Source organism: Lutra lutra, chromosome 18, assembly GCF_902655055.1.
Source record: "Lutra lutra chromosome 18, mLutLut1.2, whole genome shotgun sequence".
Classification (NCBI taxonomy): Eukaryota; Metazoa; Chordata; class Mammalia; order Carnivora; family Mustelidae; genus Lutra; species Lutra lutra.
Genome location: NC_062295.1, coordinates 36304772 through 36325479, shown reverse-complemented (window position 1 = coordinate 36325479; position 20708 = coordinate 36304772). Strand labels below are relative to the sequence as shown.

General features: G+C 57.7%; 1 protein-coding gene across 1 annotated transcript; it reads left to right on the top strand.

Annotated features, from left to right (window-relative positions):
* The first annotated feature begins 9595 nt into the window (after positions 1-9595).
* FSCN1 (fascin actin-bundling protein 1) lies at positions 9596-19154 on the top strand. The gene is made up of 5 exons (XM_047713633.1): positions 9596-10559; positions 16669-16825; positions 16913-17034; positions 17233-17400; positions 17833-19154. Exons 1-5 carry the CDS (start codon positions 9728-9730, stop codon positions 18033-18035), a joined length of 1482 nt encoding a protein of 493 aa, XP_047569589.1. The 5' UTR covers positions 9596-9727; the 3' UTR covers positions 18036-19154.
* Positions 19155-20708: the final 1554 nt, after the last annotated feature.

Sequence of the window (20708 nt, the reverse complement as noted above, 5' to 3'; positions counted from 1 at the left end):
TGTGCAAAGATAGCCCTCTGCAAAGAGCTGCTGGAACTGGGGAGTCTGGAGTCTGTGAACCTGGGTGGGAAATAATCATGTGTTGATCGTCACTAACTGAGTTTAGCATTTCCCTCCTTTATGTAAGTGAGCAACAAACCCACCCAGGGCCCAGGCCTTGGTCACCAACAGTGTCACTGATGGCTTTAGCACATGTTACTCTTCCTGTGGAAATTTCAGAATACCATTTAGACTCAAGTCATGGTAGTTCTTGAATCCACCATGAGATATTATTATTAAGTGTATCATTAAGAAGCACACATATTAGCATATCACATTTAAACAATATGTTGACAACTTTAATATAATTGATTTCCTTTGTATTCGTATGTATTTTGCCTTCTGTGTTTAAATCATGATGCCGAGAAGAGGTTCATCAGTTGTCAAAAGCCTAGTGTAGATAATGTTAGGAAGATGATGTGATGTTTGGAGCCCTGGCAGCCATTTTTTTACTCTGAGGGGCTCAGCCTGATGGCAAAGCTGACTCAATAAGAATAGCAGAGGAGTGGGGGAAGTTCCAGGGTCCTTTCCCAGCTATTACCAGAATTAACCAACCCTGGAAACTCCCCTCTTTGGGACTTCTTGTTTCTTGCCATTAACTAATGGCTTCGTTGTTTGGCGAGCCAAGTCTGGGTTTTCTTTTTCTTTCTATCTTCTCTTTTTCTTTTTTTTTTTTTTTTAAGATTTTATTTATTTCTTTGACAGACAGAGGTCACAGGTAGGCAGAGAGGCAGGCAGAGAGAGAGGAAGGGAAGCAGGCTCCCTGCTGAGCAGAGAGCCCGATGCAGGGGTCCATCCCAGGACCCTGGGATCACGACCTGAGCCGAAGGCAGAGGCTTTAACCCACTGAGCCACCCAGGCGCCCCTCTTTTTTTTTTTTTTAAAGATTTTATTTATTTCGGTACCTGGGTGGCTCAGTTGGCTAAGCAACTTCCTTTGGCTCAGGCCATGATCCTGCAGTCCCGGGATCGAGTCCCACCTTAGGCTCCCTACTCACCAGGGAGTTGACCTCTCCCACTGACCTCTCTCTTTTCATGCTTTCTCTCATTCTCTCTCTCTCTCAAATGAATAAATAAAATCTTTAAAAAGAAGATTTTATTCATTTGAGAGAGAGAGAGAAAGCGCAAGCAGGGGGAGGAGCAGAGGTCGAGGGAGAAACAGGCTCCCCGCTGAGCAGAGAACCCAAGGCGGGTCTCAATGCCAGGACCCTGAGATCATGACCTCAGTCGAAGGCAGCTGGTCAACCTATGGAGCCACCCAGGGTTCCCTCTCTCTGTCAAATAAATAAATAAATAAATAAATAAATAAATAAATAAATAAAATCTTAAAAAAAAATCACGAGGAAGGGAAAATGCACTTAGCAAATCTACATGTAAGTGGGCGCACACGGTTCAGACCCACGTTGCGCAGGGCAGGGTGAAGTAGGCAATGGCGGAGCCGCTGGAGCCCTGTGGGGAGGGTGTGAGTGAGTGGAGAGGGACCGGGAAGGGAAGCAGGATGGGGGCACAGAGGCCAGACCATCAGGGACCCTGACATGCTGGGCGCTGGGCCCTGGGGAGCCATGGGAGAGGTTTAAGTGAGAAGGGCCCCATCACACTTGCCTTCTCAGAAGCCACTCGGGCTATCCTGGTGGACGCCCGGGAGCAGCTGTACTAGGGAGACACGCTTGTTACCCTTGTCCCCCCGCTCCCCCGAGCATCAGGAGTTGATCAGAACAGCGCTCAGGCCTCGCTGAACCAGGGAAGACAGACGCCTTATTCCTTGCAGCTGACCCGGATGGGCTGTGTTCAGGCCCTGGCAGCAGTGGATGGCCACCCCATTTGGTAGAAGGAGCCGAGGCCAGAGACGGGCCTGTCCCACTGAGGTTTTGTAGCACGGGTTGGGGGAGCCCTAAGGGGCGCAGGTCCTTCGGGACGGGTGGGGTGGTGGCCCACGCTAGGAGACCAAAGCTCGCCACCAGCCAGGGGCCTCTCCGCGGCCAAGGAATCCAGGCCCACTCCTGGCAAGGATGTCTTGGCAGGAGCGGGGCTCTGCCCGGGGTGCTAATGCCCTCTTAATTAGCCAGGCTCTTGCCAGGAACCTGCCGCTGCAGCCTCACTCTGCAAAACACGCCTGGGCCTCAGGGCCAGACCAGCATCTGCCCCCCTGGCAGGTGCGGCATCCTGGCACCCCGAAAACGGCACATCCTTCCTTAAAGCTGGACTAGGGCCTTTTCATTCCGTCCAGGCTTCGGTGGCCCTGTTTGTAACCAGAAGACACAACAGCCAGAGACTCGCAGGGGTGTTTGCCGGGACAGGGTGAGGGGGCGATGGCCTCCTTGTGCCTGCCTTGGCTCTGTCCCCACAGTGCTGGGGGGCAGCCTGTGGCCTTGGATGGCACAGGGGTCCTGGAGTCCTGCCCTGGAGGGACGCTCCCTCCCCCTTGCAGGCCGCTCTGGAGGGACGCAGGCCGTACCAGGCTGCCTCGAGGGGCCCCCTTCCCCAGCAGAACAACGGAAGCCATTCACAGGCTCCGGCCTCCAGGCAGGTCATTTATGGAGGGCTGAGCCGGGGACATCTGGGCGTCTGTGACGTGGACAGCGCTTCTGGCCCCTCACTGCCCGGGCCACACTCCTCTCCTTCTGAGGGACGGGAAGCCCAGTCCCCATCACGCAGCCCTGAGGATGCTGGCTCAGAGCTCCCAGGACAGCCTCATGCCCTGCCGTTTTGCAGACGACGAACCAAAGCTTCAAGGGGGTGTGATGAGCCAGCGGAGCCCCAAGCCCTGGTCTCTGGGTGATAGTCAAAGAGAAGCTTTGGGTGGGGGAGGGGTTGGGGGTGGCATGTGAGGTCTCCAGGGTCTCACTGGGTGTGGTGTGAGGCTGCCAAGCTGGGTGTGAAGGGGGAGCCCTGGGAGAGAGGTGTGAGGAGGCTGGGGGCTGGGAGGCTGGGGAGGCTGTAGCTGCCTGGGAGGAAGGGGTGTGACCCCTGCTCAAGGCAAGAGGGGGAGCAGCCCCCTGGGAGGGAGTACTCAGGAGTTTGGGTCCTCATGCTATCACACCTAGCGGCGTGATTTGGTTGTGTTCTTTTTTTCTTTTTTGGTTGTGATGGATTTTTAAAATTGGGGTAAAATTTACATAACATACAACTTACTATTTTGAAGTATATACTTCTAGGGCGCCCGGGTTGTTCAGTTGGTTAAGCGTCCAGCTTCGGCTTAGGTTGTGATCTCAGAGTCCTGGGATCGAGTCCTGCATCAGGCTCCCTGCTCAGTGGGGAGTCTGCTTCTCCCTCTCCCTCTGCCTGCTGCTCCCCCTGCTGTGGTGGCTCTCTCTGTCAAATAAATTTAAAAAAAAATTTAAAAAGTATATACTTCTGGGGCACCTGGGTGGCTCAGTGGGTTAAAAACCTCTGCCTTCAGCTCAGGTCATGATCTCAGGGTCCTGGGATCAAGTCCCACATCGGGCTCTCTGCTCAGCGGGGAGCCTGCTTCTCCCTTTCTCTCTGCCTGCCTCTCTGCCTACTTGTGATCTCTGTCAAATAAATAAATAAAATCTTTAAAAAAAAAAAGTATATACTTCTGTAATATTAACTACATGCACCAGCACCTGTCCTTAACTCCAGAGCATTTCTCTCACCCCAGAAGGAACCCTGCACCCATCAGGCAGTCCCTCCCCATCCCCCTGCAACCACCCATCTGCCTTCTGTGGGGTGTGTCCCTTCATCTCATCTGGGAAACAGGGAAGACTCCCAGCTCATCAGAAGGTTAAAGCAGAAAAAGTTCTCAGCACAATGCCTGGAGAATGAATTTTATGAGAATGAATGCCTGCCTCCCCAACCAGACAGACCCTGTGCCCCACAAGGGCAGAGCCCAGCGAGAGGGTCCCCAGGAGCCAGTCAAGCTAGCACCCAGCTCTCAGGCCGGGGAAGATTCCTGCCTTGAGGACCCCTGGGGCCCTGGGGTGTAGGAGGCGCTGGATAGCCCGGCTCAGCTCAGGAAGGGGTAGAGGTGAGCCCACGACCGGTCCAGGCAGTCATTACCCCAGACCGAAATGGGAGCGTCAGCCCCGTAGGAATTTCATGACTCCCCACATGCCCTAGTGTAAAGAGGTGGTATAGACAGCCCTGGTGACTGGGAGGGGGCGCTCCTTGGGAAGGGTCACCAAGGGATGGAAGCGAGATGCAGAGAAAGAAGCTGAAGCCAAGACAAATATGTAAACAAGGCCCTCAGAAATAAGCTATGCATTTCCGTATCTAATATCTATCACTATCTTCTATCTATCTATCTATCATCTATCAACCTACTATCTATCTACCTATGCATCTGTTTCTCTACCTATCTATCCATCTATCATCCATCTTTCTATCTACCTATCATTTATCAATCTATCTGTCCATCCACCATCCATCCACCCCCTATCATCTATCCCTCCAACCATCTATCTTCCCATCTATCATCTATCAATCTATTTATTCATCCATCCAACATCTATCTACCTATCTGTCCATCTTCTTTCCCCTACCTATCATCTATCCATCTATCTATCCACCCAACCACCCACCATCCATCATCTATCAACCTACCATCCATCTATCCATCCATCCATCCATCCATCCATCCACTTATCCATCTATCAACCTATAGTCCATCCATCCATTCATTCATCATCTATCAACCTACCATCGATCTATCCATCTATCCATCCATCCATTCATCATCCATCAACCTACCATCCATCTATCCAACCATCCGTCCATCCATCCATCCATCCATCCATCCATCCATCACCTCTCCACCTCTGTCTGCTTAACACATTTCCGAATCATCATAGAGAGGTCGGTCTGGTGGGCAGTGGTCGCAACACCAGGAGGGCAGCCCTCTCACACAGAGCTATGGCACAGGCGAAAAGAGGGCTTTACAACGTCTCCCAGGTTTTATTATTGTCATAAAAAACAACACGTACGTAAAAAACACTGAAGCATAGCGCACGTGCCTGTGCTCTCCCCGCCGGCGCAGAAATCACATTCCATCTATTCCCCCCGCCGCAACACACAACATTTTCTTGGAGGAGGGGCTGGGTATTTTATTTTTTATTTTTATTCTTGGTAGGTTTTTCCAAAGCCTTTTATTATGGAAATGTCCACAAACAGTTATTAAAGTAGAGACGATCATGTAGGGAGCCCTATGTGTCCGCCACCCTGTCTGGAATATTGTAAGGCAAACTCCAGGCGTTCCTGCCGTTTCAAGTGCAGGACTTTCGGGAGGGAAAGTGAAGACATTTGGTTGCTGTTTCTAATAGGATGTTGTGCTGAGATTATGTCTCCCTCGGCATTTTTCTGAGAAACTCTGCAGGTGTCATTACTCCCATCTGACAGGCAGGGAAACCGAGGCACCAGAGGGAAGTAATTGACTGAAGGTCCCACGGCAAGTATGTGTCAGAGCCAGGACGTGAGGGACGCCAGGGTCTACTCCTTGACTTCTGTGCCAGGTGAACCTTGGGATCTTGTCTCAGGAACCCCTGCTCATCAGGGGTGGGCTCAGGGATCCCCCCCGAGGCTGTGCTTGGGGAGAAAAGGTCTGGGTCTCCGTGGGTCAAGATACTCACCTGGGGATCTGGGTTTGGGGCCATCAGAGCAGCCCTTCCCAGTGGCCTCATTTCCCTCCCGTGATCAGGCACATGCCACAAGGTGGCCTGCCCAGGAGCTACTCAGGTCTGGTTCCCGCCATGTCCTCCTTCCAGGGCAGCTCAGGTGGCACCTGGACTCCCGTGGGGCCCGGGGACACAGTGCCCGTGTTCCTGTCCTTCCCCAGCGGGACCTGAGGCAGGGTCTGCCGACAGCACCGTGTGACTGTGCTGGACACAGAGGTGCCCAGTGTAACCGAAACATGGGCCGGGAGAAGGCCAGTGGAGGGCACACGACATGGGGGCAGAGCGGCAGGCGACTTTTGAAATGCTCTTTTGCTCAACTTGCCTGAGATTTTGTGCCTGTATTAGCTTCCCTAATAATTGATTATAATAATAAATATCTTTTAAAGCCAAGAAGCTTCTGGGTGCCTAGCTGGCTCCGTCACAGAGGCATGCGACTCTTGATCTCAAGGTGGTGAGTTCGAGCCTCACCCTCGAGTTGGGGGTTGAGATTACTTATTAAAAAAAAAAAAAAAGAGAGAGAGAGGCTTCCCTCTTACCCCATCCAAGACTCTATGGTCATGGGATCCAGACATGTGGTCGTTTGCCCACTCCATAGGACACCCTCGCTCCTGGCAGCTTCCGTGGGCCAGGGCTTCCTCACTCCCAAATCTCCAGGCAAGCTAGTGGCACGGCATATACATATCACCCGCATTGGCACTGGACAGAGGATGGAGTGAGTTCCCCATTACCAGAGGCATTCAAGGCAAGACAGGACAGCCTTAATTTCCTTACACGGTACACAGGGCATGGTCGGGCAAGGAGATGCACAAAAACATGCTGGTGTGTGGTTGAGGACTGCACTGTTGGGAGGGGGGCCTGGCCAAAACAAGGCATCCACCGCAACAATCCAAATGTCCATCCATACGGCGCCAGGTAAACAAACACGGCCCACAGTGCTGTGGAATGTTCTAGAACAGGGAAGAAGAACAAGGAAGCCGCTTTTGTACTGAAGCCCAAACGGCGTTAAGATAACCGAGTAAGAGGCGGCTGGCTGGCTCAGTCTGGAGAGCACGCGCCTCTTGATCCCTGGGTCATGAGTTCGAGTCCCATGGTGGGTGTCTTAAAAAAAAGAATAAAAAGATACATCAAGTGATAGAAGAATAGCAAATAAGGGAGAGAAGAATACAAAGGCAGTGGCTCGCCTTTGTGTAAAGACAGGGACACATAAGTGACAAATCTAACTGCCGATGAGGACAAGGTCCACTTTAAGTTTTTTGTTTTTTTTTTAAAGATTTACTTATTTATTTGATGGAGAGAGAGAGATCACAAGCAGGCAGAGAGGCAGGCAGAGAGAGAGGGGGAGAAGCAGGCTCCCTGCCGAGCAGAGAGCCCGATGCGGGGCTCGATCCCAGGACCCTGAGATCATGACCTGAGCCGAAGGCAGAGGCTTAACCCACTGAGCCACCCAGGCGCCCCTCCACTTTAAGTTTTTGATTATTTGAGTCATGGAACCTATCGTCTATTCAGGAAAAAAAAAAAAGCAACTTAAATACTAGTAATTTAGTTCCACATCCGTCAAAATTCACCTCAGTGCTTCCTATACTGACCCCAGTGACCCCAGCAACCTGCAGGCTCAATTTTGTTCACTGGGACTGTCCTTGTCCTGTGGGCAGGTCCCGGGGGTCCTTCCTCTTCCTCCTCCTCCCACCTCTGCCCTTTGCAACATTCAATTTTAATTTATCCAACAAATAGGCACAAGGCTCTGAGTTCTGATGGATCCTAAAGGCTTCCCACGACTCTGCCTTTGCTTCACCGCAGGACTAGGGTCCTGGGGATTCCTGGGGACTCTGGGGGCCAGAGAAGATCCGTCTGTGTCCCCAGGATCCACCTGTCCATGTTGTTAGTGAACAATAAAACAGTGATCTTTGCTGCGCTCTGACCACATGCCAGGCACTGTCTCCTAGGCGCCTGATGAACCACCAACTTTAGCTTCTACTGTCCTACTCGGCATTTCTGCTGGGGCAGGTGCTGTCACCATGACCCTTTCAGAGAGGGCAAAGCAGAGAGCCAGAGATGTGCATTTGAACCCAGACTGCTGCCAAACCCAACTGGACTTGGAACTTGCCAGTCTTTCTACCCATCAAAGCATCACCTGGGAAAGACTGGACCCTCCCCCACCTCTGATCTGACCGAGGGGCAGGAACACTTCCTGGCCTCCAGGCTGTAGAGTTGTAGGACGGGCCTTTGGGTCAGAGCAGGGGCAGGGAACTGCAGACCGGAGGGAGGGGCCACCCAGCCCTGATCCCAATAGGCGAGTCTCAGCATCCTCCAGACCCCCTGTCAGCACCAAGCTGGGCACTACACAGCCTTCTGGAAACGCCTACAACTATTCACCCGCCTTTCCTTTGAGCCTTGGAGGAGGTTGGCCAGAGGTCTGGGGTCTTTCCAATTAGATGCACGGCTTCCAGGGGACTGGACTGGCTCCTGAGGGTGGACAGGACAGTGTCTGAGCTCCATGCCCCCAGGGACACTGAGACCCTCCTGAGATGGGGGATTTATATCTCTTCTACAACAATGGAAGCTCAGAGAGATTACACAACTTGCCTGAAGTCACAGAGCCAGGGAGATCCTGGGTTTCAAGCCTAAGGGATAACCTCAAAATGAGAAATTTTTGATGTTCCAGCTCTTGAGGAATAGATTTCGTGGGGCAGGAGGATATGGCCACTGCCTGCCTGGGGTTCTAGGCCCTGCCAGGAAACACATTTGAGCCACAACGGTGAGAAGGTGACACCATCTTGCCCTGGAAGATTAAAAAAAAAAAAAAAAAAAAAAAAAAAATCCCTGGAGGGGCTTGCCTGGGGGAAGACACAGCCCAGACCAACCAGTTGGGGAGCCAGTTCAGGGCTCTATGCCTTTGGCCCCGAGACCTTGTGGGCAGCTTGTGGTCATGCTGGCATTCCACGAGCTTGCTTGGCATGTGGGGAATGTCCCAGCAAAAGTCCTGGCCTTAGAAAAGGGAAGTGTTCCTAGAAGGGGGAGGACGTGGCGGGGGTGGGGGTGAACGCCTGCAGGGAGTGTCCCCCTCGAGGGAGAATGGTACAGAGGAGTCGGGGTCCTGAAGGAGGAGGGCTTCCACCAGTTCAGCCACCTAGAAAGTGGGAGCCTGGGGGTATACATTGAAGGGCACACTGGTCCTGGAGCCCCCAGCCTGCCCACGCCCTTCAGACTGTGGGGCCAGGAGTGGTCCCACCTCTGACCAGCCCACCCCACCGCCTGGAAGACCAGAACCCTGAGACTTCTGCATCCCCAGAATGGGAACAGCAGTCACTTGTCTCTGTCACTACCTTGAAGAACTATTTTGGGCCAGCATGGCTGAGTGCTTGGTCCTTGGGCAGGGTCTGGGTGGCCTGCAGGGAAGTGTCTTACAAGGCCTGAGTTGGGTGAGTTGGGGTCTGTGAGCCCTTCCCCCAGCTCCTGTCCTGCCCCACCCCTCTTTGGCTCACCTGCCCCTGCGCCGGGGGGTGAGTGCAACCTCCCTCCTTTAAAGCTCTGCTTCTAAGGCCACCTCCTCCGAGCAGCCACCGGTCCGCCCCCACCCAGTACTGATACGTTCTGTGGTCTCTGCGGTCTCTGTCACAACCTCAAACCCTTCCTCCCGGCTAGGCTTAGAACGGGGAGGACTCCAACCGGTCCCGAGCTCCGGGTGGGTCCTCAGGCTGCGGCGCTGCGCGGGTGGGACCCTGGCACTGGGGGGCGCGAGCTGGGGGCGCTTCAGAGGGCGGCCGTGCAGAACCGGGGGCACGCTGAGAGCCCAGCCGCCACCCGCGCCCCTTGGGTCCCAGCGCAGCGCGCTCCCTGAGCCCCCTCCCCCGCCGAGCCCCGGGGCGGGGCGGGGGCGGGGCCTCGCGACGCTGACGTCACCGCGCCTAGAAAGGGGCCCGCGCGGCGCGGGCCGGCTTTGTGGAGCGCTGCGGAGGGTGCGCGCCGGGCCGCGGTCTCGAACAAAGGAGCAGGGCGCCGCCGCGGGGACCCGCCACCGACCTCCCGGGCCGCGCCGGGGCCCTCCCGCTCGCCGCCACCATGACCGCCAACGGCACTGCTGAGGCCGTGCAGATCCAGTTCGGCCTCATCAACTGCGGCAACAAGTACCTGACGGCCGAGGCGTTCGGGTTCAAGGTGAACGCGTCGGCCAGCAGCCTGAAGAAGAAGCAGATCTGGACGCTGGAGCAGCCGCCCGACGAGGCGGGCAGCGCGGCCGTGTGCCTGCGCAGCCACCTGGGCCGCTACCTGGCGGCGGACAAGGACGGCAATGTGACCTGCGAGCGCGAGGTGCCCGGCCCCGACTGCCGCTTTCTCATCGTGGCGCACGACGACGGCCGCTGGTCCCTGCAATCCGAGGTGCACCGGCGCTACTTCGGCGGCACCGAGGACCGCCTGTCGTGCTTCGCGCAGACCGTGTCGCCGGCTGAGAAGTGGAGCGTGCACATCGCCATGCACCCGCAGGTCAACATCTACAGCCTGACCCGCAAGCGCTACGCGCACCTGAGCGCGCGGCCGGCGGACGAGATCGCCGTGGACCGCGACGTGCCCTGGGGCGTCGACTCGCTCATCACGCTGGCCTTCCAGGACCAGCGCTACAGCGTGCAGACCGCTGACCACCGCTTCCTGCGCCACGACGGGCGCCTGGTGGCGCGCCCCGAGCCCGCCACGGGCTACACGCTCGAGTTCCGTTCTGGCAAGGTGGCCTTCCGCGACTGCGAGGGCCGCTACCTGGCGCCGTCGGGCCCCAGCGGCACGCTCAAGGCGGGCAAGGCCACCAAGGTGGGCAAGGACGAGCTCTTCGCCCTGGAGCAGAGCTGCGCTCAGGTCGTGCTGCAGGCGGCCAACGAGAGGAACGTGTCCACGCGCCAGGGTGAGTGGGGACGCCGCCCCCCTCCTCTCCCGGTCGGTGCACAAAGCGCACCCCACCCCCGTACCTCCGGCCTCCCGCCCTTTCTCACCCGCGGCGCTGCTACAGTCCCTAGCGACGCCGGGTGCGCCCTCGCTAGGCGCGCTGGCCACCCCGCCTTGTCGCGGGACGTGCGCTTGGGCCCGGAGGAGGGGGCGAGGGGTGGGGCCATGCCCATCCTTGGGCGCCACTGCACCCTCCTACCCGGCGTTGGGGTTTCGGCTCCCTGGGTCCCCGCGTAGGCGCCGCCCTATGTGCCACCCACCGAACCCGCCTGGGACTCCCCTTGCGCGCGGATTCTGCGGATCGCCCGGCCCAGCCCTGGGTTGGGGGGAACGCCCCTCCCCCCTTTCCTTGTGCCCCTCCCTAATCAGCCGGCCTGTAGCTCACGGGCGGAGGCGAGGGTCGCTACGCGCGCGGGGCTCACCCCCACCCCCCACGAACCTCCCAGCGCTTGCGGGATGGGGGAGCCTTTGATCTCCGTAGGGTGCGCTTCCACCTTCCAGTCCTCCGGGCCTTTCTGTACCTCCACTTGCAGACTTGAGGGGTCGGCCTCTGCTAGGGGGCTGCGTCCCGTGTGTCTGCCCTTCCCCCCCCAGCCCCTCCTCCCGCGCCTGCCCCGCGCTTGAGGCCGCGGCCTTTGTGAGCAGGGGGGCGGGCTCCTCCAGAGGGCCCTCCCTCGCCCCCTTTGTCCTGCTCGGTCTCTGCAGATGGGAAAACCAGATGCGGAGGGGCGGGGGAAGGGATCGGTTTTCTGCGGGCCCCCCCTGCTGAGGACCCCCCGCGCCGTCTCCGGCCTAGTGCCCCGGTCCGGAGCTTTTCCTGGAGGTGGCCTCCCTCCTCGCGCCCCGGTCCTGGGACGGCGTGGCGCGGATGGCGCCCTGCCAGGCACCCCGCCCTGCGCCCGCACGTCTAGGGTCTGTTGCGCTCTGCCCTGCGGGCGTTGGGAGGGCGGACTGAAAGTGAGCCCGGAGACCCTAGCCCGGCTCCCTCGGGAAGCCCCTTCCCTCCAGTGAACCAACCCCAAGTGTCCCGCCTGGAACAATTGACTGCAACTCGCTTGGTCCTTTCCCGGGCCTCCCGCTGGCCTGGCCATTTCCTACCGGCCTGCGCTCCAGAAGTGAGCCCCTCTCTTTCCCTTCTTAGATTCTCCCCCTGGGCGGATTCTCTTCCTTCTGGCGCCCAGTTGATTCTTTGCAGCCGGAGGCCCCGCTGGAGAGACCTGTGGGGGTCCCGCTCTGCTGAATGGGAAGTTGGGCCCCAGGCTCTGGAGATGGCTGGATGGGAGCCCAATCAGTGTCGTCCTCCTGGTGGAGTGGACTTTCCTGCCTTCATCCTGAAGGCCACCCTCCTGACTGTGGGCAGGGTCTGTGGAGCTGGGCCTTACAGCCCCCTAGCAGTGGGGTCCGGTCTGATGGGGTAATGGCTGTTTTGTGCCTCAGTTTGTTGATTGATTTGGGCAGTATTGTCTCCGTTGGATGAGCCTGTTTGCCTCAGAGAGGTGAAGCCATTTGCTCAAGGTCACACAGCAAGTAAGCAACTCGAAGAACTGGGTCTGTTTGATTACAGAATAGGCTCTTTTCTGACACCCCCCCCCCCCAGGCCTCCCAGCCTCCAGGGCACAGTAGCCTCCCCCCTCCCCCCACAATGTAGGTGGGGCAGGACTCCTCACCTGTTCAGCAAACCTTGAGCCCCTCCTACCAGGTGAGACATGGTCATTGGTGAACGAATGAGTATATGTGCCTGGACCCTTCCCTTTTGTAGCTGATGTTCTTCTTGGGACATGATCAGCATCCCAGAGGTGTCACGCAGAGGCCTAGGTGTCCAGAAGGTACATCAAGATCTCAGATTAGACTGCGGGGTGGGGGAGACACTTCCGAAGAGGACCCTGGAGCTGACCTGAAGGATGAATACAAGGTGGCATGTATCAGGCATGTGGAACAGGGTTGCAGGAAAAAAAGACACAGCTTGTGTAAAGGCCCTGAGGCAGGGAGGAGCAGAAAGCCCATTATGGGTGAGTAAGAGCCTGTGAGGTTGGTAGGTGTGATTGGAACCGCCGGTGGGGCCACAGGACCCACGATGGGCACTCACCCCTGCAGGGAGGCTGCGTCCCTGCTGGGCTGCATCCAGGGCCTTCCTTGGGGAAGACGAGGAGGAGCGGGTGGACCTGGCCCGGAGGGTCAGGGATCTCATGACTTCCTCTTGAGCGGAAGAGCAGAGCGAGTCTGGGCAGATGCCCTCTCCTCTTTATTAGCCCTTGCTGGAAGTGTCACTGTGTGATTCAGGCTGATGGGGCAGGGGGAGTCCGAAATTGGGCCAGAAGTGTTGGCTCATCTCTGAGTTTAAAGGTACGAAGAACTGGGGGAGGAGTCTTTGGGGGCTGAGATTGGGACTCTTTGGGCCTCGGATCTAGGGGTCCTCCTCTTGTTCTCATGTTAACTGGCCCCAAGGCTTCCTGGTAGGATGGAAGGAGACCTGCAGCTGCTGTGTGGTTGGGGGACGTGTCTCAGAGGCCATTTTGGACAGGCCTGCGTGGCAGAGGAGGCGGTGTCTGTATTTCTGACACATGTTGGGAAAAGTCAGCCAGGGAGGAGGCGGCTTCTGGGCTTAGCTGGCGGGGGGATGTGAATCATGCCCACAGGCTTGCACAGGCCTGCCTGGCAGGGGTGCGGTGCTCCCTGCTGACACTGCAACCTGCTCTCTGGCCTCAGTTTCCCCGTCTGTAAAGGGCTGGGCTAATTCTCTGAGCCAGGGTTTGTTTCTGGGAAGGGGGCCATCTCAGCCACCAGGGAGCGGGGTCCCGGTGTCCGGGGACTGATGTGATAGGTGGGTGGAATCCGTCCATCCCAGGGCCTCAGAAATTGTGTAGCTGTGACCACGTCACTGGTGAGGGCCCTGGCTTGGGCAGGGATGAAGGATGGCAGGGTGGCTGGGTGAACGGCACTTCCCAGCCAGGTGGGGTGTCTTCCGCCCCCAGTACTCCTTGGAAGTCTTACCCGCCCTGGATGTCAGGCCCACATTTCCCACTTGGTCTCAGCCTCCTTGCCTTGGGGGTCCATGCTTAGGATGCGCACTGTCCCAGCCACTCAGAGGCCTCAGAGGCCAGGCTGGCTGGTCGCCTGAGAAAAGGGCTGGTCAGGCTGGGCTTTGCAGGATGTGTAAGAGCTCTCCTTAAGAGCCAGGGCATTTGAGGTAATTCTTGTGCAAGGTTGGAGGACGGATCTGAGGTGGTCACGTAGTAGAAAGAGGGCATGGGGAAGGGAGGCCACAGGAGCTTCCAGGCTCCTTCCCCTAAACTGAATGGGGTGGTGGGGAGTGCCTCTTTTGGACCAGCCAGGGTAATTTGGGAAATGCCAAGGCTGAGGGGGATGGAATGTCCTCTCTGAGCCACCATAGGGAATAGCTCAGAGGCTTGCGACAGGAAAAGCCATGAGGCAGAGGGACAGGCAGGGCGGGGGATGTGGGGGGGAGGCAGGAGATGAGCTTCTCCCAGCCCCGCATCTGCCTCTCCGGGGCTCCTACGGGCCTGTGACTCAGTGCCGCTGCTGCAGCTGATGAAAAGAAAAATCCCAAAGAAAACCCTGTTCCCATAGTAACCCAGCTCTAATTAGAGACTCCAAGGCCAAGTGGGGCCTTTCCCGTCTGGGCAGGGCCTTGGAGCCAGGAAGGGCCCTGCAGGATGTTGGGAAGGGGAGACACCCCCCACTCCCACCCCCGCTGCTGTACTCCTTCCTGTTGGGGTCAGAAGACCTGGTGTCAGCTTGATACTAGGGCCCTGAATCCTTCCACCCTCCTGGCAGAATGGAGAGACCCTTTTGATAGACAGGGATACAGGCTGAGTGAGGGGAAGGCACTTTGGGCGCCCACTTTGGGCAGCACCCTGGCTGGCCCAGGTCGTTCCATCAGACCACGTCCAGGACTGGATACGAGCAGCACATGGGGTCTGAGCAGCCGAGCAGATGGCCTCGGCTGTGTGGCCCTTGGGTGGGGCCTCCCTTTGTTTTTCTGTGGGAAGAGCAGGTCAGTATGGATTTTGTGGAGCACAGGGCTGCTCCTGGCTAAGTCTCCCCGAGAAGGAGCCTCCTGACTTTCTGTTTAACCTCTGGCTAGAGATTGGACTTCTAATCCAGGTCCCTTTCCTCCTGGCTCTTTTGCCCTGTTTTCTGGAGATCCCCTTCTGTCCTGTCTGCTGCTGGAGTACAGCCGAGGAGGCCTTTCCTCCTGTCTCTCCCCTCCTTCTGGGCAGCCAGCACACCCCACATTGGGCAGGTGGTACCCAGGGTCTGGGGTGGGCTGGCTTATAGGGTGGGGCATGTCCACCAGCTTTTGGGGGACTCTGGCCTCACGTTGTGCTCCCCAGAATGGCCTTAGAATGGTCCTATTCTTGGTGGCTCAGCTACCCAGGGGGCCCAGTCCCTGTTGACCTTCATCGTCTCTGGGGGTGTGATGGTGGGTCTGGGTCACTACCTGCCTCCTAGCAGTCAGCAGATCCTTGAGATCAGGGCTAAGAGGGCCCAGCAGGCCTGGAGGCTTGAGCCCAAGGGGTTTTGAGAGGAGCTATTCAGGACCCTGGGTCTGCCAGTCCATAGAGAGAACACGCAGGAGGAGGCCGGAGTTTGCCCACTTCCCCTCCTGAGGCTTACCAGCACTTACCAGTTTCTCTCTGGGTGACCTTGGGCAAGGACATAGCACTTCTGGCTCATTCTCCTTGAAGTGGAGGTGAAGGTCTCCACCCCCTGGTGCTGATGGGGGTTAAGACAGGCTCATACCCTTCAGACCCTCCACTTGGTGATGGAGAACTACATGTGGGTCCTGGGCAGGGAACCGGGGCTCCCCCATCCACTAGCCTCCGTCTGCTTATCTGAAGGGCTGCCTGCCACCTCCCACTGTGATCCCATCTTCCTAAAGGTATCCAGACGCAAATGGTGACACACTTTCGAGCCCCGAGACTGGATGGCCAGCAGAGTGGGCGGACGTCCCTGCCGTTGCGGTTCTTAGAACCCAGGCGTTTGGGGAGTATGAATTTGTTCTGCTGGAACCAAATAGCCTATTTCCAGGTTGTTAGCTGGAAGAGGTAACACAGGGGGGGCCCCAGAGATCAGCCGCTGGGCAGCAGCGCACGGGAGCACGGAAGCCCCCTCTGTCACATCAGGTGATTTAGAGACAGGGAAATGTGTGTGAACAGTGTTGCCTTAGAGCATTTGCAAATCGAGATCTGTGGCACGTGTGCCCTCGAGGTAGTGAAAATACGTGTGTCTGCACCAGGGAAAAGGCGAGGAGGGTGTGTTTACCTGCCATTTGCAGTGTGTTCTGGGGGTGCGGGTGCGGTGGGCATTGGGGGTATGTGTCACTCCCCCGCCCCCGAGAGAGAGAGCAAGGCCAGGAGGGGCAGAGAGAGAGGAGAGAGAATCTCAAGCAGACTCCAAGCTCAGCGCGGAGACCCAGGACTTGATCTCATGACTCTTGAGATCATGGTCTGAGCCAGAATCAAGAGTCGGGCGCTTAAACTGCTGAACCACCCAGGTGGCCCCGTGTGACTCCCTTTTTATGCATTTATGAGTTTTATAAATTTTCTGAAACGAGTGTGTGGCATTACGTTTCATTCCTAACTTTTACACACATATGGGAGCAGGAAGGATAGAATCTATGGATTTTCCCCCAAGCGCGGTATTCTGCCGTCTAGCTCCATCTGTCCCTGTGTCACTGGTTTTGATTGTATTTAAAGCAAATCCCTGACATCAAGGCATTTCATCTCGAGATATTTGTGGATATCTGAAAAGTTTTCTTACATAACTTTTTCTTACATAACTACTATATGATTAACAATAATTAATCCTTATATTTAATTCTCGGCCACATTAAGATTCTCCCAATTGGTTCTAGAAGGTCTTTGTGCAGATGGTTTGTTGGAAGGTGTTCTGGCATGGGAGAAAATGATGTGAGGGTGGGCGGAGTCGGCCGCCTGGGGTCCTGGGTTCTGCCCCCTGATCTGGAGGCTGAGGTGATGTGTGAGGGCAGGGCTGTGGTTCGGGGTGAGGGGGTTCCCCGTGCCAGTCGGAAGTTCTCCCTGCAGGTATGGACCTGTCAGCCAATCAGGACGAGGAGACCGACCAAGAGACCTTCCAGCTGGAGATCGACCGTGACACCAAAAAGTGCGCCTTCCGCACCCACACGGGCAAGTACTGGACGCTGACGGCCACTGGGGGCGTGCAGTCCACAGCCTCCACCAAGTGAGTGCCCCGCCACGCCCAGGCTGGCCCTTCCCGGGGATCGGGGAACCGGGGGCAGCCCCGCCTGACCCTTCCTGCCACCCCCAGGAACGCCAGCTGCTATTTTGACATCGAGTGGCGTGATCGGCGGATCACATTGCGTGCGTCCAATGGCAAGTTCGTGACGGCCAAGAAGAACGGGCAGCTGGCTGCCTCGGTGGAGACAGCAGGTAGCCACCTGTGGGTGCGCCCCCCTCCCAGGTTCTCTGGGGGTTCTGCCCACCTCATAGCCACTCACCAAACTGCCCCCTCCCCACGCCCCCACCATCCCAGGGCTGACATGCTGGGCGACCCCAGACTCCCTGCTCTCCCTCTCTGAGCCGCGCCCCGATCATCCCACTCACCGCCCTTCCCCTTTCCTGGGACAGGGGACTCAGAGCTCTTCCTCATGAAGCTCATCAACCGTCCCATCATTGTGTTCCGTGGGGAGCATGGCTTCATCGGCTGCCGCAAGGTCACGGGCACCCTGGATGCCAACCGCTCCAGCTATGATGTCTTCCAGCTGGAGTTCAATGACGGTGCCTACAACATCAAAGGTGGGTTCTGAGGGGTGGTAGTTCTGGGGGGGTGCAGGGGCCAGCGTGGCCACACAGGGATTGAAGCGCCCTTGTCCCACATTGGGGCTCAGCCTGGCCACCTTGTGACTTGGCTCTGGGGACAAGCATCCTGTGGCCACCAGGCCCCTTCTCCTCTTCTCTGTGTAGGAGGGAGGACCCACAAGCTAGGAAAGGGGGAGGAGAGCAGAGAGGAAAACAGGATTCTGGGAACGGTGGACAGGGAAGGTGTCCCACACCTGAGTTATAGGACTTAAAGTCCTGGTAGGGGGAAAAGGCTCAGACCTCCATCCAGCAGGGGTGGGAGGCGTGGGTGGGCATCACACAGAACTCACCCCAACTCCAGAGGCCATGATTGTAGGGAGGGGAGCTGGCCCAGGGTGGGGCCTGATGGGTCTCACCGCCCCCCCCCAGACTCCACAGGCAAGTACTGGACAGTGGGCAATGACTCGTCGGTCACCAGCAGCAGCGACACCCCCGTGGACTTCTTCTTCGAATTCTGTGACTACAACAAGGTGGCCATCAAGGTGGGCGGGCGCTACCTGAAGGGGGACCACGCGGGGGTCCTGAAGGCCTGCGCCGAGACCATCGAGCCAGCCACCCTCTGGGAGTACTAGCCTGCCGCCCAGCGCCCCGTCCCTGCCCTGTCCAGACCCTTCTGCTAATAACTCTCTTCTCCAGGCGGGCTCTGGCGTGGTGGCGAGCCCCTTGCCTTTCAAACTGGAAACCCAGAGAAAACGGTGCCCCCCCACCTGTTGCCCCGTGCCTGGTCCTTGAAGGGATCTCAGACCCCTCTGTCCTCTCTTTTCTGCTATGGGCGAGGCTGGTAGCCCTTTCTTCTGACCTCAGATGACTCTGAGCCTTACTTCCCCAAAGTGGCCGAGGAGAGTGGGGGAGCTGGGAGGCCTTCCTGTGCCCCCGGGCCTGCTGGCGTAACTGGAATTTCCTGCCCCCTCCCAAGAGCCTCTGCCCGCCCCACTTCCCTGGAACTGGGTGCCTGCCCCCAGCCTATCACCCCTCCGCCCGGCACACCACCCCTGCGTCAGGGGAAGGCCGCAGGAAGGGGAGGGGGTGACACTGGCATGTACCCACTGCTCGCCCCTCTGCACCAAGCGGACCTGCCCACCGCACACCCCGTCCTGGCCTGACTGGAAGCAGAAAATGACCAAATCAGTATTTTTTTTTTAAACGAGGCATTATTGCTGGAGGCATGCAGGCCAGCCTGGTGGCAGCCCCGAGTGATCTTCGAGGGGTCTTGTGGGGGAATCTTGAAACCACATCTCTGGGCATCGGTGCCCTCCTTGTCTGCTAGCTGGTGGGGGGCAGGGTGCTTCCCTGAATCTAGAACCTGTCCCCACCTCCTTGGGGGCCCTTGCCGGCCCCCTCCCTCCTGCCTGCCCAGGCCTGTGTCCCCATCTGGTTGGTGCTGAGCCCCTCACCGCCTCAGCCAGAGCCCCCGGTGTGATCGGTGCTCCCTGTCCGACTGGACTCCTCGGGTCTCGGGGTGGGATGAAGCTGGGCGTCGCCCTCCACCGGGAGCCCCACGGGGAGGCTCCAGGCCCCTGGCTCCCAGCCCTGCCCCTGCCAGCCCTGCTCCCCTCAACCAGTTCATCTCTGCCATGCATCTCACTCTGGGTGTCTTGGTCTTTTATTTTTTGTAAGTGTCATTTGTATAACTAAATGCCCATGATAGTAGCTTCAGACTGGAAAATAAAATAATGCGAGTGTGCAGCCCTGTGAGCTGGCCTGTGTGTGTCTTGGGGATGCAGGGGGGTGGGTCGAGGGTCCTGTAGATGCTCTGAGCCACCGGGACATCTCTAGGAGAGGAGGAGGCCTCTGCAAGGGGTGGCCTTTGACCCCAGAGACCAGCCTGGGGCCTCCAGTGTCCCAAGGGCATAGTGGGATCTCCCGGGTAGGGAGGTGGCTGAATCTGGTTCCACAACTTCCCTTCTCCATATCTATCCGGAGGCCTGGAAACAGGCATGCACTTGGGCTGGGCCCGTGCACCGCATGCCTGTGTGCATAGGAGGTAGAGCGTGAGGTAGCATGATTGCACAGATCCAGCTTCCTCCTCCTGCCTCCACGGATGCACCTTGATGGGGCCCTCTTCACACACTGCAAGAGACCCCAAGCACACCCCCAAACACGAGATTCAGGTTCCCCAGGGGCTGGGATTGCGTGGTCCAAGGAATCCCCTGAGGATGGGCGCAGAGATGGGTTCGGATCCTGGGAGGAGTCTGCTGGATGGGCTAAGCTCCTTCAAAGCAGGACCCCTAGCCTCAGCCCCGGGAGTTGGGGGGCCCCGTCTCCATCTGGCAGACCTCCATGTGGCCTGCCCTCCAGGGACTTCAGGATCTCATTAAGCCAGAGCTGCGGGAGGGGCGGTGCTTTGCCACCTTACGGAGGAGAGCAAGGCTCAGAGCGGCAAGGCCTGGCGAGTATAGCGATAAGCAGATGGTGACTGGGGATGATTGAGGATGTGTGGGGGGCATCACCGGGTCCTGGGGTGTGGCTCTTGCTCCCACCTTGCTGCCCCATGGTCAGCGGAGTGGCTGATTGGCTGCTGGTGACCAAACCAGGATGCCGGTGCTGTGCCTGGGGGTTCCTGGGGGTCCCTGGAGGCAGGAGATTGACAAGGGCAGATGGCGCCACGAAAGGCTGTCGGGGCCCCAGTGGGGTCCTGGTGACCCATCCCCTACCCCTGTTAAAGCCAGGCTGGAAGCCAGAAACGTCTCGGTGATGTGGAAGGAACAGATGAATTCGTCTGAGCCAAGATCTTCCAGACCATGGTGGAAGAGGGGAGGCACACTGAGAGGGCTCCGGGAGCGGGCAGTGGGGCAGCTGGACATGGTTCCCTGCGATGCCTGGGAGAGCAGGAAAGAACTACCCTGGAATGAGCCCGGGGTCCCCTGGCCGAATCCGAGCCTAGTCTGAGCCAGGTGAGCTACACATAGGTTGTGGATTCCATTTGTTCTGCAAAAATTGGGCACCTGCTATGTGGCTGAGCTTTCTGGGGGCTGCTGGCTACAGTTTACTTGGGGAGATGATCACAACCGGGGAAAGAGGACAGTACAAGGGATGGGAAGGTCAGTCTGGGTAGAGGGAACAGCATAAGCAAAGGCCCTGCAGGAGAGATGGGACAGAGCCTCCTTGGATGGTAGTTGGAGACTTGGTTTGAGCGAACGAGGCTGGTTGCCTCCACAGGAATGCCAACTCCCCTCCATTCGCCTAGACCCCGACTGGCAGGTCTTCCTTGCCTCCAGCTGTGAAGGTGGGTCCCCTCCAAGCTT